General features: G+C 39.0%; 3 protein-coding genes across 21 annotated transcripts; all 3 read right to left on the reverse strand.

Moving 5' to 3' along the window:
• Positions 1 to 424: 424 nt before the first annotated feature.
• hspa1b (heat shock protein family A (Hsp70) member 1B) lies at positions 425 to 3,322 on the reverse strand. The gene is made up of 2 exons (XM_067527047.1): positions 3,155 to 3,322; positions 425 to 2,565 (listed from the first exon to the last, which is right to left on the reverse strand). Exon 2 carries the CDS (start codon positions 2,541 to 2,543, stop codon positions 630 to 632), a length of 1,914 nt encoding a protein of 637 aa, XP_067383148.1. The 5' UTR covers positions 2,544 to 2,565; positions 3,155 to 3,322; the 3' UTR covers positions 425 to 629.
• Positions 3,323 to 3,492: 170 nt separating this feature from the next.
• ahcyl1 (adenosylhomocysteinase-like 1) lies at positions 3,493 to 17,324 on the reverse strand. 3 transcript variants are annotated; one of them, XM_067527048.1, is made up of 17 exons: positions 16,670 to 17,323; positions 10,137 to 10,251; positions 9,724 to 9,867; positions 9,142 to 9,242; positions 8,930 to 9,032; positions 8,720 to 8,814; positions 8,531 to 8,637; positions 7,667 to 7,783; positions 7,510 to 7,573; positions 7,308 to 7,396; positions 7,057 to 7,127; positions 6,742 to 6,836; positions 5,969 to 6,067; positions 5,561 to 5,629; positions 5,338 to 5,416; positions 4,965 to 5,085; positions 3,493 to 4,858 (listed from the first exon to the last, which is right to left on the reverse strand). In XM_067527048.1, the coding sequence occupies exons 1-17, from the start codon at positions 16,859 to 16,861 to the stop codon at positions 4,852 to 4,854; spliced, it is 1,668 nt and encodes a 555-aa protein (XP_067383149.1). In that variant the 5' UTR covers positions 16,862 to 17,323; the 3' UTR covers positions 3,493 to 4,851. The 3 variants fall into 3 exon arrangements, with proteins under 3 accessions (XP_067383149.1, XP_067383151.1, XP_067383150.1); XM_067527050.1 differs by lacking the exon at positions 16,670 to 17,323 and adding an exon at positions 12,994 to 13,178; XM_067527049.1 differs by lacking the exon at positions 3,493 to 4,858 and having other exon boundaries at positions 4,961 to 5,085; positions 16,670 to 17,324.
• A 753-nt stretch (positions 17,325 to 18,077) lies between these two features.
• nfyal (nuclear transcription factor Y, alpha, like) lies at positions 18,078 to 25,030 on the reverse strand. Of its 17 annotated transcripts, none has more exons than XM_067527063.1 (10): positions 24,891 to 25,025; positions 23,956 to 24,060; positions 23,693 to 23,776; positions 22,686 to 22,832; positions 22,314 to 22,445; positions 22,114 to 22,216; positions 21,828 to 21,997; positions 19,848 to 20,021; positions 19,431 to 19,541; positions 18,078 to 19,230 (listed from the first exon to the last, which is right to left on the reverse strand). In XM_067527063.1, the coding sequence occupies exons 2-10, from the start codon at positions 24,034 to 24,036 to the stop codon at positions 19,168 to 19,170; spliced, it is 1,065 nt and encodes a 354-aa protein (XP_067383164.1). In that variant the 5' UTR covers positions 24,037 to 24,060; positions 24,891 to 25,025; the 3' UTR covers positions 18,078 to 19,167. The 17 variants fall into 17 exon arrangements, with proteins under 17 accessions (XP_067383164.1, XP_067383166.1, XP_067383165.1 ...); XM_067527065.1 differs by having other exon boundaries at positions 21,846 to 21,997; positions 23,690 to 23,776; XM_067527064.1 differs by having other exon boundaries at positions 18,078 to 19,227; positions 23,690 to 23,776.
• Between the last annotated feature and the right edge of the window lie 64 nt (positions 25,031 to 25,094).

Consider the following 25,094-nt stretch of genomic DNA (forward strand, 5'->3'; position numbering starts at 1 on the left):
ATGTAGTTTGTATAAATGAGCACATATCCCCAAAATTGTACCTTAATACAGAGTACATAATTACATCTCAACACTCAATTTCAACTAAATGTAGGAAAAGCTTAAATTACTTCTGTAACTATTACTACTAATTACTACCCTGCCTTACTGACCAAGATGTCGTTTTGATGATTCTATGTTTTCTTGAAAACAAAATTGTCAGTGTGCTAGCAAAATTGTTGTAAAATCATGAGAAGTACTTCATGAATAAACGTAAGTCAAATATGCTGCACAAAAAAGCCCAGCTCATATTTAATGTTATGAGTACTTTTTTTAATCAGCAGGTTGCAGGTTGTATAAGCTTTGCAGTACTTCAGCATATGCTGCTAAAGAGTTTTCTTGAACAGGGACACAAGTGGAACACGTTGCATTTTGCAAAGAAAACTTGTTACTAAAATTCTAATTTATTAAATCATCTGTAAACTGTGCATTATGAATTACAATAATTACAGCAAGATTTATTTTTATTAGACATTTTTTAGACATTATAAGATATTAAGAAGAAAAAACAAGTGCATTATATGATTTGTGCTATCAGACGACAGTGAAGCCAAATTATTTCTGTAAAGAGAAAGCTAATCTCCATGGCCTTAGTCCACTTCCTCAATCGTGGGGCCCTGTGAGCTGCCTCCTGCATGGCTGCCGCGGCCTCCTGGTTCTGCTCCCTGATACAGTTTTGTTACGATGGGCTTACAAACTTTCTCAAGTTCATTCTGTTGATGCTCGTACTCGTCTTTTTCAGCTAGCTGGTTGTTCTCCAGCCAGGAGATGGTCTGGTTGCACTTGTAAATGACCTTTTTTTTGTCCTCATCATTGATCTTTCCTTTCATATTTGCATCCTCAACACTGCTTTTCATGTGGTAGGCGTAGGACTCCAGTGAGTTCTTTGCTGCAATCTTCTCCCTCTGCTGCTCATCCTCAGCCTTGTACTTATCAGCATCCTGTACCATCTGCTCAATCTCCTCTTTACTAAGACGGCCTTTATCGTTGGTGATGGTGATTTTGTTTTCTTTGCCTGTGCTTTTGTCTACTGCAGACACATTGAGAATGCCGTTGGCATCAATGTCGAAAGTTACCTCCACCTGTGGTACACCTCGGGGTGCAGGAGGAATACCTGTGAGTTCAAACTTGCCGAGCAGATTGTTGTCTTTTGTCATTGCTCTCTCTCCCTCATACACCTGGATCAGCACACCTGGCTGGTTATCTGAGTATGTGGAGAAGATCTGGGTCTGTTTGGTGGGGATGGTGGTGTTGCGTTTAATTAGGGGTGTCATAACTCCACCTGCAGTCTCAATGCCCAGAGACAGAGGAGCCACATCTAGCAGCAGCAGATCCTGGACGTTCTTTGATGTGTCACCCATGAGAATAGCAGCCTGGACTGCTGCACCATAAGCCACAGCTTCATCTGGATTGATGCTCTTGTTCAGTTCTCTGCCATTAAAGAAATCTTGCAAGAGCTTCTGTATTTTGGGAATTCTTGTGGAGCCACCTACCAAGACAATTTCATGGACCTTGGACTTATCCAGCTTGGCATCTTGCAAGGCTTTCTCTACTGGCTCCAGTGTTCCCCTGAAGAAATCTGCGTTTAGCTCCTCAAAACGTGCCCTGGTGATGGAGGTGTAGAAATCAATGCCCTCAAACAGAGAATCAATCTCAATGCTAGCCTGGGTGCTGGAGGACAGGGTCCTCTTTGCCCTCTCACAAGCTGTACGCAGTCTCCTCACTGCTCTCTTATTCTGGCTAATGTCTTTCTTGTGTTTTCTTTTAAACTCCTCTACAAAGTGGTTGACCATGCGGTTGTCAAAGTCCTCCCCACCTAGGTGTGTGTCCCCAGCAGTGGCTTTCACCTCAAAGATGCCATCCTCGATGGTAAGGATGGACACATCAAACGTGCCTCCACCAAGATCAAAGATCAGCACATTGCGTTCTCCTCTTTTACCTTTGTCTAGGCCGTAAGCGATAGCTGCTGCCGTCGGCTCATTGATTATCCTCAGGACATTCAGTCCAGAGATCACCCCTGCATCCTTGGTGGCTTGCCTCTGAGAGTCATTGAAATAAGCTGGCACTGTGATGACTGCATTTGCCACCCTCTGTCCAAGGTAGGCCTCAGCTATCTCCTTCATTTTTACCAGGACCATGGAGGAGATCTCCTCTGGATAGAAGGCCTTGCTCTCACCTTTATACTCCACCTGAACTTTGGGCTTTCCGTTATCGTCAATCACCTTGAAAGGCCAGAGTTTCATGTCAGATTGGACAATGGGGTCGTTAAACTTTCTCCCAATGAGTCGTTTAGCGTCAAATATTGTGTTGGTGGGGTTCATGGCAACCTGATTCTTAGCTGCATCTCCTATGAGTCTCTCTGTGTCAGTAAAGGCCACATAGCTGGGAGTGGTCCTGTTGCCCTGGTCGTTGGCGATAATCTCTACTTTGCCATGCTGGAAAACCCCAACACAAGAATAGGTGGTGCCCAGATCAATGCCAATAGAGAGTCCCTTAGCTGACATCTTGCTCGTTCCGTTATAGTTGCTAGAAGAATTTGTAAGAAATCATGTTTAACTTTTTTATAATTCACTTGAATAAGCCTAACACTAGCTAAATTGCAAACAATAATTTTTGTTTTATAACTTCACAGTATCCTAATGTACTATTTATTTGACTTTTTTTTCTGAAAAGAAAATGAAGGTGATATTTTTACACTATCTATAATGTTGTAGTTGTGTTGTAGTAGAATGCATTATATTTAAATTTGCTTTAAATATTTACTTAGAGTAAAAAATTAAGAAAAGTTAATTGACATACTGCATAAATTTGGACTTTCCTATGAAGAAAGTAACCCATACTGCAAGTTTGAAATAATTTTCACATGTTCTTATGATTCCTTATTCTCAAATTTGTCTTTGTACTCTACCATTCTACCAATAATCTAGATATATAATAAAGCAGAACTGATGCAGTTCCAATATCTCTACAATCTTCTGGGGAACATGTGTATGTGTAAGACCAAATATTATCACCATCAGAGACACACACCATCACCAGAACATTAGAAAGTCTAAACTTTCCATGTAAAACCTTTAACTGCGTACATCTAAAATCTGATTATAAATGTACTTACTTTTAGCGTTTCTAAAGGATGTTGAAGGATCTAGGCAGAGTCTCCTGGAGTAGCTTCTTCAGCCTTTGCCTTGGTGTGATTCGTCTTAAAGTCATGCCTGACTGACTCAGGCCCATTGCTTATATAGTTACAAAGAGGTTTCCAGAACACTCCCAGCGCCCCCTCCTCCTCCAAACTGAGTGACTCGACTGTTAATATTAGCAACCAATGCAGCTGCTCTGGTGCGCGAAAGTCGGTGAATATTCCAGAGCAGGACAGTAGTTTGATGCTCAGCCAGTTAGGCTGACTGTGAGAGAACACAATGTCAAGAATGTAGCTGTAAGTCTCATTCAGTGAGGTCACTTTGCGTTTTCTCTCTTGAAAGAACTTGCTTTATTGCTGATGCTTTGTTTTTACATACACAGTGTACACTTTGATCACGAGAAATATTTCTTTAGGTTTGTTCAAACTAAAACAGTAACAATAATATGGCAAACATAAAGTCTAATATTTTTCCTTAACTTATAGCTCATACATAGTTTCACTTATTAACAGAAGCAGTGGAAGGAAGACATGAAAAGGTATGCTGATATAATTAAGGTCAGTGCTGTTATTTTCGTGCTGTAAAGGATTTAAAAGGCACATTCATACCATGGCTTTAAAGGTATCATCCAGTCAAAACACTCCTCAGGGACAACCGAGTGTGCAAATGGTAACTTGGTGTTAGATCACCTCAGCCTTCTCTGACTTCTTTGTTAGGAATGCATACAGTTATCTTTAACATATGTTGAGACATGAAAGGAATAAAATAACTATAACTATAACTATAACTATAACTATATATATATGTGTGTGTGTATGTGTGTGTGTGTGTATACATGTATATATATATATATATATATATATATATATATATATATATATATATATATATATATATATATACATATATGTATGTGTGTGTGTGTATATATATATATATATATATATATATATATATATATATATATATATATATATATATATATATATATATATATATATATGTGTGTGTGTGTGTGTGTGTGTGTGTGTGTGTGTGTTACATATGTGTGTATTTATGAATAAACACACACACATACATGTGTGTACATACGTGTCGTCTTATTTGTCATCACTGTACACAGTTGTAAATAAAGAATTACTGGATGTTACCTTTAAGGTCATGCATGCAGATACCATTTAATAATACCATTTCATATTTCTTAGCACTTTAAAACAAAACATTTCTAAAATAATATACGTTGTAATACAATGTTTGTTGTAGTTTGTCCTATTTTCTGACGCGTGGAAATAAAATCCTAGTGCCACTAACAGACAAAACAAAAATGGTATCTGTTGTTATGGCCATTATTTGGCACTGTATGTGATAGGGTAAACAATCAAATCAGCAGTTCTGTGATCTAATAACATAAGTAGTAGTGGCTAAATAAGTACATACACATGGAAGCATGCAAGCAGGCTTTGTGACAAGACATAAAATGTTATTTGGTTATACACTATATGTTTCCTACATCTTATTTTTATTTTTAACACAATGTGTGAAGTGCTATTAATAAGTTACATTCAGCATATGTGAAATAATGCCTCCATTATGTAGCAATTTAGAAAATAAAATAGATAACTCTGTTTATCCCAGGGCTACTTTGTCTTGAGGGTCACACCAATAGTCACTCTCATTAATACCTGTGAAGAAAATAACGTGTTACTGTACACATGTAGATTTACTTAATTATCAAACAGCAGTAAAATTACGAAAATGGTAGAAAATAAAATATACACTGGCATCTACCTGTAATAATTAGGTTTGAAGGGGCCATTCTTGTTGAGGCCCATGTACTTTGCCTGCTCATCAGACAGCTCTGTCAGGTGGGCATCAAAGTTTGGCAGGTGCAAACTGGCCACATACTCATCTGGAGGAAATTAATCAGATTAAAATCTATACTCAATAAACACTGTAGTGTAAATTTTGTTTGCTGGATCATGTGCTTGTAAGGTTAAGTCACAAGAGGGTAACAAGGAGTTGCATATAGGTTAAATAGTACAAAATGACTTTTTTGACAGGGTATTGTGTACCTGAAACTGCACATTTGCAATTAATATATAAATACTCATAAAGTAAGCTTATAAAGTATTATTTCTGTGTGAATAAAGTTGACTCGTACCCATCTTCTTGGGCAGAAGATACACATCCTGTTTGTAACGTCCCTCAGGAGCGTTGAACAACTCAATCAGAGCCAGAGCCTGCAGACAGCACAGATCACATACTGGCTGTGAGACTCACTACACGTTACTACAGGCCAGTAGGGTGGTGTAGTGAGAAGGAAAACTGTGCTTCCTGCCACGACAATAAGTTAAAAGCTTTACAAAGTGGACAAAACTACTAACCTGAGTTGTGGCAGTGATGGACAACACAAATGTAGGCACTGTGGAGCAGCTCAAATTTAAGAGGCGACCCTGCGAAACAACAGAGTACATGAATAAACTGCACAGTAGAATTTGATTCTACTCAGAATCAGGCAAACTGAAACAACAGCAAGTTAAACAGTGGTAAATAACACTCATGTATACAGTGGCTGTAGCCTTTTGATGTTATTTATCAGGATATTAGCCTGAACACAAAATGACCAACAGGAATCATGAAAAACACATATTTTTATAATGTTTGGGACAACACAAGAAGCTGGGCTTCATTCAAGAACCATTTCCCCTTTTTCCATGAGTGTGGTTTTGATTCACTAAACTCCATAAATGGCACAAAACCATAGCATATTTTTTTTAAGTTTTACATATTACCTCTGCCAGCAGGACAACCCTCTTGCCATCAGGCCAGATGATGTGGTCAACCTGAGAGCGAACCCTCTCCCAGGTCAGCTCAGGGCTGCGGAGACTCGCCTAAGGACAAGACAGGTATTTTTGTGCAAAACAACGGAGATTTATTTGCTAATATGTCCACGTGGAACAGGATATGTAGAAAAAAAATAGATAGAAGGAATAGAATAGCCCTAAAAATACCCTAACCCTAATAATAAAAGTAGCAGCTAATTTTATAACAAAATTAATCATCTAGTTGCTTTCCTTAAATATCACTGTGTGGGTATATGTGGGTAAACAGAGGAGAAGATTTAGAGATGATTCTCCTTAACAAGGAGGCGTTCTGCATTTTGTAATTGCACTATTACAGCCAGAGAACGTTAAATGAGGAAATAAATATTAGGCAATTTTTGTAGAGTGCACTGGATAACTATTTGGTTTCCAAAATTCTTTTTGGTCAGGCAAGAATTTGGCAAAAGTTTTGAAATTTTAGAAAATACAGGTGTTAATGTTTATGTCCACTTATAATTTTTTTCATGAATTTGTTTTTCTTAAATAACCAAAAACAGCCTCACACACTTAGCAGATGGAACCATGGTGCAGAAAACCTGTGCAATTTTTGTTGGGCTTGCATTAAATCTTACACTGGTCTGCAACTCACTGTGCGTGGTCGCAATTTAAATAAAGACATTTTCCAGACAACTATATATACTGTACAAAACATTAAAACACATGCGAATAAACAGATGGATTACCACATCAATCTCTGTATTTGAATGTCCCATATTGCAGACGATGCAGCCATTCTTCATTCGGTCAAGCTGTTCCCTGGTAACAACATTCTTGTTCCCTGCATTTAAAGGAAATGAGCAGTTTGAGTGCATCATGTTAGTTGATGGTGAAAAAAAGAAAATCAGTTATAACAATGGATTTACAACAACATGAGTTGAAAATTCAGATTTTTACCCAGAGAGCTCAACTGGTTATTTAAATAATACATGTGATTTGTGCTGCAAACACTGTAATTATCAAAGCAGAAATAATGGATGTCACTGCGTGAAGGAGAGTACCGGTGCATGTTATCACTACGTCCATCTGCCGTATGACCTCACTCAGCTTGACCACTCGAAAACCGTCCATGCTGTGTAAACACACATAAATGTGCAGCTTAGTTTAAGCTGCACGGAGTGAAACAAGCTCATGATAATATACAATATCATATATTTTGGCACCACAGCTAATCAACAGCAAATCACAGCTAGGGGAGTATATTTACTGAGGGAGCAGTGGTCAATGTCAATGTCAATGGTTGGTGACTCACCATGCCTGCAGAGCACAGATGGGGTCTATCTCTGTGATGCACACAATGGCTCCAAGGGCCTTAAGAGCAGTGCAGCAGCCCTTTCCTACCTAAAGACCACAGGACATTGCAATATTTGTAGAAATATATTGTTTAAAAAAGCCTGCTGCCTCAGTCGTTCCATCAACACTAAGATATTTTTTTTTATCAAAGAATGATTCACCTCTCCATAACCACATACAACGACTTGCTTGCCTCCAAACATTATATCTGTGGTCCTCTTCAAGCTGAAAGAACAGGCAAAATGACAAATTAGAGTTCCACAAAATCACAGAGGCCTGACTGCAATAACAATCTTTATGGCAATGAATTCTCCTCACCCATCCAGGATGGATTCGCGGCAGCAGTAAAGGTTGTCATATTTCTGCTTGGTGACAGAATCATTCACATTCATGGCAGGGACACACAGCTTGCCAGCTTTAGACAACTGATACAATCTGAGAGGACAAGAGGAAGCATGTTCAGACAAATATGCACATATCCTCTGAGGCCCACACTTTCCGTAACATTGTTTATTTTTATTTTTTTTTTGTATTGAGAGTTGTACTCTGTCATGTTTCACGAATTGGCCCCAGCTAAAATCTGGTCAGTGACCTTTTTTAATTACAGTGTCAGTGTGTATTAATATTAATATGACCTATATAATTCCCCTTGATACTGTAGGTGCTGACACAGTATATATGATTCAGCAGGAAATTATTTTGCTGGCAGCTAGGTTTGGTTATAGCTCAGCTCCATCTAGAGGACAAAACAACGTAAACAGCTCGTGGAAAATTAAAAGATGCTCAGTCTCCATCGTGTAAGTGCCTCATTCAAAAAAGCTGCTAAACTAATATTTATGGTTAGTGAGATAATTTAAAAATCATATAGGCACAGACAAACTGCTTAACCCTTGATGGGATGGTAATTTAAATCTTCACTATTCATGAAGTGCTCACATTATTTTGTCTATCTTTCTGTTCTGTTCAGTTTATTTGAGTGGTTAAGCACAGTATAATTACTTTAGTATGCTACAGTACAGTATTCCAAATGTTATGAACATTACAATGTTAAATGTTACCAGAAACTAATGGTGGACAAAACAATACTACAGTAATTGATGCTGGTTGTATTAAAATAACTTTATCTTCAATTCCCCATTCACTTTAAAAACCCAAACCTTTCAAATCTAAACCCCTTCACACCTGTGCACCCCAGTGACACTCTCTTCTACGATGCCTCGGACCTTCTTGAAGACAATGGGATACTTCTTGTACACCCAGTGCGTTAGGTCTCCACCATCATCCAGGATCTGAGAGGAAACTAATGTAAGTTAACAGCATGAAGAGCATGAGCTTGGTGTTAAATTTAATATGTGATTGTCAGTTTGATACCATATTGGCCTGCCAGCCCTCTGTGTTGACACAACGATCAATACACCACCAGAAGTCATCCTCTGACTCGCCCTTCCATGAAAACACAGGTACTCCTGCAAAAAGCAAAACACAAACACACACACAAGACTTTCTGATGGGAACGAGCAGCAAACAACCAAGTTACAAGATTTTGCATGTAATACTGGCTTCGGAGTGTAGAGGATCTACCTGTTTCAGCAAGAGCAGCGGCCACCTCATTCTGAGTCGAGTAGATGTTACAGGCAGTCCAGCGACACTGGGCCCCGAGGGCTACAAGAGTTTCAATCAGAACCTAAAAGGGAATGATAGGATGTACAGTTACAAATGAGAGTTGTCAAGGTGAAGAAGAGAAGGCTGTAACAATCACAATGATCTACTGGAAGCAGGATAGGAGGACGTACTGCTGTCTGAGCAGTGATATGGGTACAGCCTACTATCTTTGCCCCAGCCAGTGGCTTTTCCCCCTGGGCTCTCTTCCTCAAGGAGATCAGGGCAGACATGTCTACAAAAAAAGATGTTCACATGTTAAAGGATGGAAAAAGGACATAAAGCTCAGGCTTTGTTTTGGGAGAACAAATCATAACATACTGTACCATTTTAAATACAAATATTAGCTCATTCTACAAGGTGGATGTGTAGTAAATGTAAGATGGAGACTGAATAACAATGCCAACAGCAGCTGTTGCAGACCAGGCTTTGAGTCTCATAAACACTTGCCAGGCACTCATGCCTACTTATCACCCACATAATGTAATGTAAACAGCTAAAGAGACAGAGGAGAGAAGATGAGTACACAAAAATGGCTTGAGATGAAACTAAGTAAGTAGTGGCTAATAGAACTGAGAAAGCTAATTCCTTAAGAAATGCTACAAATCCAAGATGTTATATACTAATCATGTTACATACTATTATATACTATGTTATATACTATTCTTATTATTTAGAAAACTCCCACAATGTGCCAGTGGAGCATGAGGCTATACCTTGTTCTGCAATTTCAATTTCTCTGCGGCCAAATTCAGCCTGTTTGATGTTTTTCACACAAAAGTCGCTGCTGCCGTGAGTGTTGACCTGGGCTTTGTCTCGGGGGGAGGTTTCATCATCAGAGCTGTCAGTATAAGACGCAGCTGAGAATAGAGAACACAAAAGGTCAGCATCGTGGAAAAGAATATAAAACATCCCAGGTAGAGCAGTAGTACATATGCATACTTATACACACGAATATGCTTTTATAGCAAAAATATGTGCATATATGTGCTGTATTTGTGTTTGAATGTTCCAAACTACTATGTACACTACAGTATGTTGATTAAGGAAGGAATATGAAAATGCCGGTTTTTCAAATTCACAGAAGTCTAGTTATGAAATGAATCTTGTACTGTCAGATATGAAGTACCTGAGCTGTAGCTGTCTGTGGAGGACTGAGAGATGGACCGAGAGAGGGAACGGCGGCCTGCTTTGGTAGGGTACTTGCTAAATTCCTGTTTGTCCTCTGCATTTGCAAACTGGATCTGAAAAGAATTATTAAAACAACATAAACATTTAAGTATAAAATGCCTAGATATTCAAGACTTAGTGTTATAAATATATAACACTAAGTTTATATAAACAATAAGATCAGGGGAGCAAGCTGCTGAGAGTTATGTCTTCACACTGTAAATTTTTATTTGGGCTCATTCTGTTGTTTCAGATACTAAAACGGCATTTAAAAGGTAAATCACCTGAGCCTGTTACAGTAAATCACAGATGGATCAGGAAGAAGGGATCTGATGTCTATTTTTAGATGCTCCCTCCTGTTCTGCGATTTATTCTTTGTTCAAATACACATGCTTCAGTAGCTGGTGTGGTTCATTGTGTCTACCCAACCCATCAAAGGGCCCAAGATTGGAGACATGGAAACACATAAAGTGGGACAGCACACAGCTAGCTTGGCTAATAGTTTTTTGTCTATTTTTATGAGTTTTTAAAAACCCAAAGCAATCTGCTACTAAATAAAAAACAGTGCTTGTTGTGCACTTACTTTTATTTAAGGCTTGACAGTCTACAACTGGGATCTGAAATATTTATTTTTAACTCCTTGAAATTTTCACATTCTGATTGCCCAAATAGACACAGTCAGTTGGCAATATTAATAACAACAGGGAGACACTAAAGAGTGTGAGGAATCTGTATAACTCTATACATTAAAAACAAATGTAGATGAGTCAGAAACACCCTAAATTCAGATGCTGTGTTTTTACATACGTAGAAGGCCAGGTGGAAGAAGACTATACATAACTTATACTGTGCTTACACCTGGCACTATGTATAAACTGTCAGTGGGAAAGGTAGTGTTTCTGGACAGGGTCACAGGTATCCATACCACTCAATTTTGCTGAAATAGGTCTGCAAATGGTTATCAAGTCCAAACTTGATAATAATTTTAGACAATGTGAATTCAAAGTATATGTATATTATTAAACTGATGTTGGCAACAGATCCACTATTGTAGGTTTAGCAAGAGTGTGAAGTAATAAGATTATCTTGCACACAAGAAACGTCAACGTTGGTAAAACCCCTGATGAGGTGTTGCACAGACACCTGCTATCCACTCTCTCTCAGTCTGCCTTACCAAGAAACCCCGAACTTGTCTTGGTGGCTTAGTGACAAGTGTGTTAAATTAAATCTACAGTCACACTTTTAAATTTCTTTCATTATTTTTTTCCGCAATACAATAGTATAATGTAATTCATTAAAAATAGAGCAGACATTCAACAGGTTTCCTCACACTTTAAAAAAAATGTTTCTTGTAATCCATCCTTTATGTCCTTATTCATTTCTTATGATGTCTGCTCAGTGATGCTTTCTTGAACTATACCATAATATTAACAGTGTTTGCTTTTATAAGGTGGGGCAACAAAATCCATACAAAGGCCTTCTTGTTCAGAAGGTCTAATTCCTAATCATATGACTTTTACATAATGTTTTCTTTAATGCTGGTGGGTGAATTCCAATCAATGTTACAGTCAATTCTCATCAAGAGAGACATAAACCATTGTCTCCGTGATAAAGCCTGTTTAATATCTTTACTCTGACAATGCTCCACAACATTCTTTTATTTTAGATCTCCATATGATGTGTTTGGACAAGAAACGAACGTGCAGGCCAGCAGAGTTGACACAACACACAAATGATAAATCCAGGAACAGATGAATGCCTGAAATCAACCAACAGCAACGGTGACTTGTGTAACATATTACACATACTGTGTGTGGTAGGATGTGCACTGCACATACAGCCTACAGCCATGTCTTAAGGGTATAGAATGAATGATTATGAGTTAAAGAGTAATCATTCATGGGTAATGGTAATACAATAAAGCAGTACTAAATGGAAAAAATTAATAAATATATTTCTACTGCCAAAAATGATAGTAAACACAGTATAAACTAACAGCTGCGTTACACCGGCACACACGACTGAGTTACCTCACAGTCACCACAAAAACTTAGAGGAAGTTGAAGGGTTCAAAAGGCCAGCACCAAATAATTTATAATCTCTACGGAAATACATTGACACAATCGTACTATGCATGTTTTAATAAGACTACATATCAAACTTGAAATTGTCATCATTACTGCTATGGCTTATTTTTATTTGTAATTAAAATAATTGTGGCAGAAATTGCTAAAACAGTGGCACCTGGATTTCAACAATCTACTGTGTCAGTATAAAAAAACTCAAAAAGCTTTTGAGACAGTATAAACTGAAGACATATCTGCATATCTCTGTGTTAACAATTTAGTGTGTTCTTAGTCTCACACACATTTGCAAAATAGTACTTTTATGTTTGCTTTGCATCAGTCTGGGCTTTTGAGAAGTTTTGCAAAGTCGTTTTTTTCTCAATGACCACCAAGATACAAATTTTCTAAATAATAAGAAAATAAGTATCTAAACAATATCTTGGTTATCTTTAAGACAAAACTACATTTATCTCATAAAAGACAAATTTCTCAGTGTTATTTACTGTACACACTCGTGGTTCTACTCTTACACAGTAAACTTCCAAAAAGGTAAACTCTTTCTCCAATGTTTTTGATGCAAGAGAAGTACTTCTTTAATGTCTGCTTAAAAAAATGCAACCAGAAAATTAAGACAGGAAACTTGTGATGTTTCAAAAGTAACTGTGACCCATCTTTTGTGGGATAAGAAATATCTTCAAGAAGATGTGTGTGGACGAGTTGATGAAGTAGGATAAATTAATGGCGACTCACCCTTTCTCTCCTATGTTTTTGTGCCATGGCTCCCAATCACTGCCTGGTCTCTCCAGTTTTCCAGCCTACTTCCCTGTGCCTGTGTCCTCTGTGTGATGGTACTAGGTGTCCCTGATGCTATTATCCCAGAACACTCCCAGGCAGAGGTGGGGGGAGGTTCTCACCTATTATTGTGATTTCTAATGGCCAACCTGGGGAGAGAGAGAGAGAGAGAGAGAGAGAGAGAGAGAGAGAAAGGCCTGGAGAGGAAAAAGAGGGTGATCCCAACTGAGCCTCTCTCTCTCTCTGTCTCTCTCTCTTCCTGTCTCCCTCTCTCCGTCTCTCTCTGGCTCTGCCCTTGAAAACCAGGTGCTAAAGTCAGTAGGTTGTATTTATTGTACAGTATTTTTCGGTACTGAAAGAGCAAATGCAGGAAAATGCTAAGTGTACAAAAATACTTACACACAACACTAAGACATTCACATACACACAATAAACACATTTGTTACAACTTTTGCTTTGTAGCTGCATTCCTGTTTTGGACTATTAAATAAAAGAAGGTTGACAGGAAAACTTTAACCGTACACCAATTAGCAAAAAAAAACAACAAAATCGTTGAGAGGTGAAGTGAATAACATGGATTATCTTGTTAAGATGGCACCTATGAGAGGTTGGGATACATTAGGCAGACAGCGAGCTGTACATTCTTGAAAGCAGGAAAAATGGCTGAGTGTAAGGACTTAGGTGATTATTGCAGGGGCCAAGTGGTGATAGCTAGACAGCGAGGTCAGAACATCTCCATAACCAATGGTCTTGTGGGGTGTTTTCAGTCTGCAGTGGTCAGTACTCAGCAAAAGTGTTCAATGGAAAGATAAATACTAGGCAGGTGATTTTAATGTGGCCGATCAATGTATTTCCATTAAGCTTCTGTTACATTAATAAGGAACCCATTTGGTCCCATCCTAAAGCTAAAAATACCCTTTCTCTCTTAGATAGCAGGCCAGGTCACAGTCTTAAGCTGTGGTGTGACTGTCAGCCAGCAATGACAAGGGCAACACCTACTACTTAGCTCACTAGTGATCTACAGCACCACCTAACTGAAAACACATGCAGACTACAATGGCCACGATCAACAAGTTAGAGACGGGTAAACTAAAGCATTTTTCGAAAATGTAACTGAGTATAAATTGTGCACTGACAGTAAAGCGACGCTCATGTCAAAGACCTTTCTTAAACAACTCGACTTCTGAAATCACTGTATTTCCTTCAGTCTGCAGCCACCTGTTTAGATCAACACATGCATGACGGATTACAGTGTTGTAAAAAAACAGTATGTTAATCCTCCTCCAGAACTGTGTGACCTTTAGCAGGATCTATTATTTCAACTTATTATCCTATACTTTAATCTTAAAAGATATGAATATCAGAGTAAGCCACAGCCATATTGTTGATACCATCTTTCAATTGCTCTCGTGCCATCAAGTCTTTGCAGTTGTCCACGGACCACAGGGTCAATGGTTCGATCCCTGGTCGAAGTGTCTCTGGGATGTCGAAGTGTCTCTGGGCAAGACACTGAACACATAACAGCCCATTCCGCTCCCCAGCTGTGTCTACCGGTCCAAGCCCAGTAGAAATTGGGGAGGGTTGCGTCAGGAAGGGCATCCGGTATAAAAACTGTGCCAAATCAACATGCGGACAATGATCCGCTGTGGCGACCCTGAACTCAGGGCCAAAAGGACAAAACAAAAAACTGTAATGCACTGTATGTTTCCCAGCCTTCAGTTTAATTTGCCATAGGGTGAATCTGCATTTGACCATCACGAAACAGTGCTCTAATGTCAGCAGATAAATTAGTTGTGATAGTAAAAATAAAGTATTAAGCGTTTTAAGACTGTAAGTAAAACAGCCCACAGATATCAGATAAAACAAAATCACAAAGCATGAACACATTTACAGTGAGTGAGTCCCATTTCCAGGGGGGCGCATTGTGCAACTGCTGGATTCAAACAGAGAGGAGGCTGATTAGTGTTCTTCTTTGACTCACCCATCCACGCATACTTAAATCACCGATGGATTTTAGTCAATGTACCTTTCAGCTGATTACGTGACAATGCAGAAGTCTCGTAAATGTAACACACACCATCTTTGCAATTTTAATTAGTATTATCTTTTTTCCCAAAAGTAGGCAATGTTTGTTTTACTTTTTTATTCAAACAGGTGGCTCAGTTTGACACTGGGCTCTCACATTTACTCATAACACACTGACTTGTTTTCATAAGTCCACATTCCTACCATTCAATATGTTTTCAATAAGGCTCCCTGAGGCGGCTCACAGTCCTTGTGTTATTGCCTTGTCAGACAGGAGGTCGGAACTAATATTCTGAAATCTGTGCGCCTTGCTGCTGGGAAAACATATTTTATGATTATGTTGTCCACCTCTTGTAGACCTAGGTACCTAGGTAAAAAAAATAGTTACTTTCAAGCAATAAAAACACAAGGGCATCTGCAATATTGATGAAATAAAGTAAATTTTTCATTAGAAAATATTTGGCCCCTAATAATTGCCAGTCTGATAAAGCTCACAGTTATTTTTTTTGTTGAAATAATAAGAGATTTTTATTAATATCCATAGTGATTTTTAAACTTGTTTGGTACATTTTAATAGAGTCAGAAGTTTTCTTTTCAACACAAGTAGTTTAAACCAGAGAAAAAAAATGAAGCCCTTAGGTAACTTCATTATTAGCTACTGCCTGTTGCCTCATGTCACGCTCAGTGGTAGATATATAATATTATAAACAGAGTCTTACAGGCTGATTCTTCTCTGCAGTTGTGTAACATTCAAGACCTTTTCTCACAGGTGCACCTTGAGATGCACCTTTTATCACACTATTAATAACAAACATGATGACTGCACACCAAATGTAAGACTAGGATATACAAAAGGATAATTTAACAGTGTATAGATGTAAATTTTACTATCAAATTTAAATAACTCCAAACCTTTAAAGAATTTGCAGCTTTGTGAGTGCAATTCAGGGTGGATTTAAGTTCTTCAGAGGTCAAATGCCTCATGCATTATGGTATGTTAGCACATGTATTTTTCCAGAGGTTTAAGAGCTCGACTTGGCTTTAAGGTTGTTTCTTGGATTTTGGCATGATGTGCACAATGTGATTTAAGTATACAGGAAGGCTCCATAAAGGCAGATCTAAACAATAAACTACTGTTGCTGAAAGTGCGTTTTAAATCATATGTTGTTACCTCAGTAATAATAAAACAGAAGGTATAATTAGACAGATACCACACATGAGACACTGAACGGGAGCTTTTCTAGGATTAGCTGAATCTGCCTATTTTAAATAATAAAAATAATAGCGTATTTTTTTCACCTTGCGTGATGATGGAGTGATCTCTCAGCAGGATGGCTGCAACATACGCTAACTGTTATGTGTGATACTGCAGCATCCAACAATGCACACGGGCTCTATGTACATCTCTGCTGTCAACTTAGGGCTGAAAATGCAGATGGTGTCTTAAGAAGACGCGATAAATCAACAAAGGCAAACACAGGGTCTGGCCTTGCTCTTTACTTTACTGCAGTAAAATGCGTGGATTTATCCCCCTCACATGTGCCTGTCTGCAGGACACACGGTCTCTTGGCCCGGTGGCAGGACTGATGGCGAGCATCACGTTTCTTACCTTCTTGACGGATTTCAGAGTGGGGACTGCGGTGAACGCTGTGGAGGACATTTCCCCAACGTTCATATTCACATCAGTGCTGTTTTTGCTGACAGTCAGCACTGAATATTTTTCCGCAACATTTTCGGTCTCTTTCACATATTTCGTGGCTTGTTTAACCTCCTCCTTGCTGTCCACAACCGAGTCGGTCATTGCATCCAGGTGATACCGATACCGCAGGAAAAAAGAAGCCGGTTCTGAGCAGAGCTCAGATCAGTGTCCGCTTTCTCCGTCGCCTTCTTGCTCTCTCGGTTAAGCTTCGAGGTTTAAAATGACTGAGCTGAGGCTGAAGCACTTCCACAGTCCACAGCAACAACTACGCCACATGAAGGAAGACGAAACCGTTTTCAAAGACTTCTGTCCGTTCCTCCGGGGCCGCTGTCATCCACCAACCGCTACATCTGCAGAAGGAGGGGGCGGTTAGTGGCGGCTGTCACCTGAACAAGTGGGCAGTGAGTAGGCGGTTATCATCCAGTCAGCGGCGGTGCAGCGGAAACCGGTAACGGTCCGGCTCGTAATTCACATGAGAAGTACCACATTACAGTTACTCGTTACTTGTCCCTTAGCGTGAGCGTTGTCATGTGCTGTGTTTCCATGGCTGCAGTGTCCGTGTTGCCCTGTGTTAAGCCTAAAGGCTCGGTACATGTCCCGCCCCCTTTGCTATGATTGGGTAAAAGCAGTCCAAACGTCATAATAATGTCTAAGGTCTTGTGTCTGATTGGCAGAGTCTTCTTGGGATAGTGTATAACCTGCGAGGTTTCACTGAGGGCAAAAGCTCTTCAACTGTTTTATTATGTAATGTTGGAGTAAACTCTTCAAATGTCCAAATACACATTACATAAGTCTTCAAATGTTCGAGTTCTATTTAATACCGCAGTTGTGCAAAATAAAACATTTTATACTTACATAACTATACATCACTATAGATTCTAAATGTTAGCTCTAAATTCTACTTACTTGCATCACTGATAATATCAATTATATAACATAAAATATATAAAAGATAACACCTTTTATTCTGCATGACTGCTTTATGTGTCATTCTTAAGAGTAAAATATTCTAATAACAATTTGAAAAACTAACTTCAGCTATCAGAAATTGTTGTGCATTTTTTGCAGTATTCCAACATTTTAAAAATCCTTATTACATTAGATTTTAGGAATACCAGCAAACCAATTCAAAACCCAAATAACCATTAGTTGCAGCCTCAATGTGAAGCTTCATGCACAGTTGACATTGACAACACCAAGAGTTATTACATTGATTTTTTTAAAATTATGTTTAATTGTACATCAAAAGCTAACATACATGAATGATGTGTAGATATACCTTTAAGATCCAAAACTAGAAACAAACATGGAACCCAGAGCCATTTATTAAGTTTTATTTAGCATAGATTACATGAATTTATTGCCCAACATTTTAACATTATTCAAATAAAATGGCAGGACTGAATTTAATGGGTTACAAAAAAAAAATAAAAAATAAAAATTAAGGCCCTGAAAAAGCCCAGTTGTAGTCAAAACTGTGGTCATATGGAAGCTTAGACTGCAGTTATCGATACAATTAGTTGTAGCACATTACCTTGACCTGCACATAGATTTTAATGTGCATTCACTAGACACATTTTATTACTAAATAAATCTGTAATGAAGGAGAAAAAAAATGAACAACTCATGACTGACTGAAAGTAGTAATTACATGTATAGAACTTTTTAACAAGCTGGCAACTGAACGATTTCTTTTCTAGAATCACTAAATCTAACCACACATTGTATAAAATACATCAAACAAAATCAGGCAAATATTTAGTAAATACAAAACACACTTGGGAAGAAAATCATTTTTGTACAATATCTTCACATTAGTATCACATTATAGTTTTTGCTCAGTGGATGTGGGTTCAACTTGCTGAAAAAGTCAGAATCGGGCACTAGTTTAGCATAATCACTTAATGAGTGCCTTTGGAAAAACAAAAATCTGTACCATTTACAAAAATAAAAAAATAAAAACCTAAAGCGACAAGTATCCACTGGTGACATATGGTTATATGTTTAACAGAACAGGGTTTAAGTACAACTTCACAGTAGTTATTGCCTCTGTGTGACCGTCCCGGTTACCCATAACTTAATGTTTCTTACTCTTTCCACAAAAAAGATAAAATTAAAAAAATAAACTTATGAATAGCAAGCTGGCCTAAAAAACTGCTGGACAGGTAAAGCTGAGCATGGAAGCAACCTCCGGTGTAGAGAAGACTAGAACAGTTCACCAGGTCACCAACCACATGGTATGCTCAGAGGAAGACCAGCGCAGGGGTAAAGGGACAGCATAAGAAAACCAGTGGTGGAACTATGGTTTGGTGTATGACAGTGGGAGGAGTTGCAGAAAATGGTTTAGCTGTGATAAATTTCAGGCAGGGTGAAGTTCACAGAGAGAAAGGATGATGCTGGAGATAGTGCTATGAGACTCGAATCATTTGAGCTACTGTCTCATCTGCTGCTGCCTGACCAACATCCTGCTGCTGCCAAAAAGGTGATGAAAGAAAAAAAAAAAGTCAGATTACCATAATAAATTATTATTAGCAGTTTCTGGTATCAGTTATTTTAATCTTCTCAAGAAAGTTCTAAATGCATATTTGAAAATGTATAACATTTACAGACTTGAATCAGTACTTCTTTAATACGGAGACCAAATGGTGCTTATCAACACATAGCTTCTCACCTGTGACAGGACCAAAGGCATGTCATCCTTGTCCTTGGGTGAAAAGAAACGTCCTCCATCTCCCCGCTTACGCTGCATTGCATGACGGTGGCGTGACTCATGTAGATATTTCTGCGAAAGAGAAAGGCCACAAATGTATAGTAGTGAAATCCCTACATGAAATCACGGACAACTAGTTTCCGTTTTTTGTTAGATTTCCAACTAGGTCATTTTTTGTTTGTTTTTTGCTAAAGTACAGGCCAAAGGTTATGGGATTTTTTCTAACCTCTAACAAGTAAAACTCACTTAATACAATCCCTAAATTGATGACAAAGGTATTGAAGTGACTATCAATTACATGCCCTTGTTAACACTTTACACATTTTTCAAACGTGCAGTTAAACCTTGTGCTCTACAATTATAACAAATATACCATACCCTCCGTTCTTTGGGAATCTTGCCCTCTGCTTCCAGCTTGGCCCGAGCCTGTCTTCGCTTAAGGATGCGATGGTACTGTTTGGCATTGACATAGAGAGGCTCCTCCTCAAGCATCTCAGCCCCTGGAAGAGGGATTCGCTGCATTGTGGGAACTCCTCCACCTCCAGGTACCATCTGATAGATGGAGAGACACAAACAGGCACACAGTGCTTAAAAACTGTGGAATGCTTAGAACAGAAAATACTGGTACAATCAAGCAGTTACAGGGCAAATGGTTAAATCAGAATCACGTTAATTATCAGGCCTTCATTAAAATTAATATGCAGTCTATGATAACACACACAGTGTTTCCCCTACAATTGTACACGACAGGCAAAAAATTAAATACTTTTTAAATCTATGATTTGATGTTATGTTGACGACCGATCCACTTCTTTTGTGATGTCCCGCGGGTAGGTACGAAGGAATCCAAGAGTCATTCTTGCTGATGCTGTGCCCAATGTCATAGCCCGTCCTACCTTCGCTCCATCCCCTTCTTACAAGAAGAATGAGAACCAGCCATACCTTGGAGGTAGACGTTGTTGACTTACTATAGGTTGTATGATTTGTCCGTTGCTGTCCTTTAAACCACCATTTATTGTCCCTCCTCCCCAACTTCGGTGAGAGTGAGAGCATTGGTAGTGTGACATATTAAAAGTGAATGAAGAGAGGGAGCGCGTTAGCGTGAACAATTCCCTTAATAGGAGACAGCGGTTACGTTCTTAAACACTGTCAATAACTCCTCCAAATAACACTCTGGGAAGGACTTTGTATGAATACAACCGAAGTGCAATTTTCTCTTGTCTACTCCTCTGTGGCGTCTTTGCTCTGTAGGTGTGTGTGTGTGTCACCCATGGTTAGACACATGCACAGACCTAAAACTGGATATATGTAAAGTTTACAATGTAGAGCAGTCACACTGGGTCTGGAAATATGATGTTGTGCTGCTAAACCATGTCATGCAAAAGCGAATTAAAATTATATTGATGGTTTAAGTTTGAATCTAGATCTGACTAGCATTGGTGAAACATAGTTTTAAACTTATAATTTTTTAAAATAAGAAATATTTATGAAAATATCACAATTGTACACCAATCAGGCATAACATTATGACCACCTGGGCAATTTAATGTAATCCAATACAGTGGCTCTGCCATAAATTCTACTTTTACAAGTTTTTAGTTTGAAATTTTTAGAAAGGTGAAATTTCTACTTCACTCTATTGAGGTCAAAGTGGGTAGTGGAGTCATACTGGAGTGCATTATAAGAAGAGGTGGTTTTAATGTTTTTGCCTACTTGATCATCTTTAATAGGGTGGCCAAAACATTAGACCCACTTCTTCTCATAATATATAATGAGCCAATGTATGTCATTCATTCTGTTATCCCTGAACGGTACACATTGTTTTTAATAACTGATATAATCTTCATTGGAAGGAATATATATTACATCAGCATAAAAAGCCAGTGAGAAGAGGAACAGCCCAGAGGGCTTTAATTGCGGCCACCAGTAACACATTGAGCAGAAATAATTTTCATGCAACAAATACAACCTTTTAATACTCACGTACTTTTAACTGACCCTTAAACGGAATTTATCAACCAAAAGTGCTGCATGAGAAATAAATAACCAATTGTTTTTGTGTGTGCGCACAACACAACCTCTATTATCCTCTTGCCACTGTGCCTGAGAAATTTGCTAGGGGAAACACTGACGCATATCACATTTAGTTCTTTTGTTAGAGGTCCTGTGTTGTTGTGATTATTGTCTTTATTCATTTAATTCTGTTTTTAAAGTTTCAAACTGCAATAAAAAAGCTTAGCATTAGCCTAAAAAGGTGTAAATTTATAAACAATTTAAAGGTTCTTTCATCACCACCATCACATTTCATGCCCTTGTGAGATTATAGTTAAAAAAAAAATGTAATAAGATGCTGGGTACCTCTGCACAGGGTCTTACCATGACCATTCCACCTGGATTAACCATGTTGCCAGAGACAGGCAGGGTGACAGTCACAGTGCCTTGGCCGCTGTTAGTGGTGTTGGTGTTGGCACCCCCTGCTTGAACAATCTGGGCACCGGCCAAGCTGGCAGCTGGAATTGTGATCATTCCTGGAAACAGGATTATCATCACATTTCTCACTCAGAATGACAGCTCAACAATGCCACCATTTATAAAATATTCAAAACCCAAGGCAAACACAAAAGGTAGGACAAAGTGTGTTTACCTTGCTGCAGGACGGTACCATCTGCATTGACAGGCTGATAGACAATGGTCTGTCCATCAGCTGTCTGTGCCACCTGTTGGCCTTGCACACTGATCTGCTGCCCCTGTGTGTTTAAAAGTAAGGAGATATTACATGCTCTAATCACAGTAATAATAGTTCAATTAAATGGATTCACTGCTCAACTGGTCAGAATTTAACACCTGGTTCTGTCCGGCAGTAATTGCTGTCTGGGGCTGCTGGATGATTATCTGTTGGGGTTGACCCTGTTGGCCCTGAAGCTGGAGAGTCTGACCACCTTGCAACTGGATCTGACCTGGTTGAACAAGCTGAATCTATACACAAAAAGTATTACCCAAGGATTAGTCCTGATTCACTGATCAATGAATCAGCACGTTAATTAACAATGTTCCAACAACTTCAAATTACTTTCAAAATAAACAGTAAGAATGGCAAACTAGATAAATAGCCATTTCAGTTAGACAATATTACAAATGAAATTGCATCTATTATGCAATTCTGCAGAAAACACTGGAAAATGTTGTAAAAAGGGAATATAGATCGTAATCCCCCACCTGCTGAAGTCCCTGAGCTCCAGATACAGGGACCTGCATTATGGTTTGACCCTGACCACCTGACATAGCCTGCACCATGATGGGCTGTCCTGATGATGTGATGAGCTGCCCACCACTCACCTGGACCATAAGAGGCTGCCCCTGGACCTAAAAAGAGATACAGGATGTTATAGCAGCACTGACAGTGTAGTGACAGCTTACTGTCACTTACATGTATCTTACAAGACATCAAGTATGTGATGTGAAATAAGGAAGCACCACTACACCAGAGTAGTACAGTAGATAAAAGCATTTTTAAGTTTTGCTGTCATTCTTTTAGCTTTGGGATATACAAACATTAAAGCATGTGGTTCAATAGGAGACCTAAAATGTAGCCTATGGACAGTATACTCTAAAAATTATTCTCATGAAGTTTGTCTGAACCAGCAAAACGAAATACTGCTGCTGCTTGTTTTAATACGATTTTATAAAAAGCAAATTAATACATAGAATGGTGCTATCAAATAAATTCACTATTGCAGTAGAAATTAGCATCCATTAATGAGTGACAGCAATGAGGTCTGGGGCAATGGTTGTACCATAGGAAAAATACCAGCGGAAAGGCACCCAATTCCATTTTGCAACAATGGGAAAAAATATAGCTATATCATGAGAAGTGATGCCCAGTAATGAATATAAAATCATGCCATCAGTGCTACAAACAAACAATTCTTCTGCAAAAAACATCCATGTGACATACACTTCATTGCTTTTTCAAAACTTGCTTTTCAAAGCAAGAGCCAAACATAGTACATTTTGACAGCTATGAGAGCACAAGCAAAACCTGGGGCTGACACAGAACACACTGTGCTGAGCGACATGCAGTCAGGCAGCTGTACAACATGCTAGGGACAGTGTCTTGAACTAAACAGCACAGAGATGAGTGAAAATCAGCCCCTGTCGTAGCATGCAAACTCAGACTGTAACAGTTCTGCGACACTGACACAGGGCGGCGGTGACACCACTACCTGGAGTGTCTGCACCTGCTGGCCTGAGGCCGTCACCACTGGGGCTTCTGTTTGTAGCTGCACAGCTGTCACTGTGCCCTGTGTCTGCAGGTAAGGCGGGGATAATACAGTCTCAAACAAGTCATTATTTTTTAAGAATCAATCAGATCTGGCATCAGCTGGAATGCATTGACTCAGGGTTTCTGACCTTTGATCTTACAATAGAAGGGTTAATTGTTGGTGGAAAGGCAAACCAAACTGGGCTGAGTAAATGATGTACTCACCTGCTGCTGAATCTGTCCATTTGCTGTCTGCACAACTATCTGCTCCCCAGTAGTTGTGGTTGCAGTGGTGTACTGCTCCATAGCTTATTAGTGTCACAATCTTCTCTTGAAACAAAAGAAAGACATACAGCAGTTATACAGACATACAGTTTTTATATGTAACGTTATCCCACTACATTTTTGCTTTTTATGCTTTCCACTAATTATTTGCTATTAACGTTGCAACTCATTAACACAGAACCGGCTGTAGTCACAATGTTTCAAATGTCTGTATTTAATGTATTAGCGATATGTGAATCCCACATTGCCAACATTGTTTACATGAATAGGGACAAAGCATCGGTCATTTAAACCTCGACTTTTCGCGCTAAATTTCCCTATAAAGCGTCGAATGTTATGACTAACACTTACAGGTGATGTATGAACCTCAGAGAACCCAATAAAACTATTTCAGCAGCTGAATTGCATTTGCTGGTTTCACATTTTCATTAGAGCTAACGGTGACAAGGCTAACTTCGGTTAGCTAGCCTACAAGCGTGGTATGTGCTAGAAAGAAAAAACAAAAGGGCAATACTGAGTTCCTCACGACACGTCCCAGACTTCGTTAAGGTCGGTTTTTCTTTTGATTGTAGCTGGCGATAATTTGCCAGACACCGGTATGGGTTGTCTGGGGGACGCTATCAGCCATCCTTTTGTTTAACATTCAGTATTTAAGCTAACCAGCTAACGTTAGCAGAGGTTTGCCGACCATCACAGATCATGTTTCCTCACAGCAGCTTACACCGGGGACATTAAACTATTTGACCCACAAGCCTGGGACGAAATCAAACTCCCATTTGAGTTTTTTACATTTACCAGGGTTAGTAATTTGGTTGGTCCCCGACAAACCAATCCGTGCTGACAACTACCAATGCCTTCAATCGGGTCTCCCTTACCGTATCTTCGCTGTCCGGTTTCCCTCTGATTGGCTCCAGTACAGCTCGCTAAAGCCCAATCAACAAAGTGAGCGGACAAAATGGCGCAAATGAAACAACAGGGTACGGGAGGAGGTGCGCAGCTGCGTGACGCATGGAATGGGGACAGAGCAGCGTTGCAGAGTCGAGGTCGAACGGCAGGTGTCACTATTTAGTTAATGTCAT

This window comes from Channa argus, chromosome 13, assembly GCF_033026475.1.
Source record: "Channa argus isolate prfri chromosome 13, Channa argus male v1.0, whole genome shotgun sequence".
Lineage (NCBI taxonomy): Eukaryota > Metazoa > Chordata > Actinopteri > Anabantiformes > Channidae > Channa > Channa argus.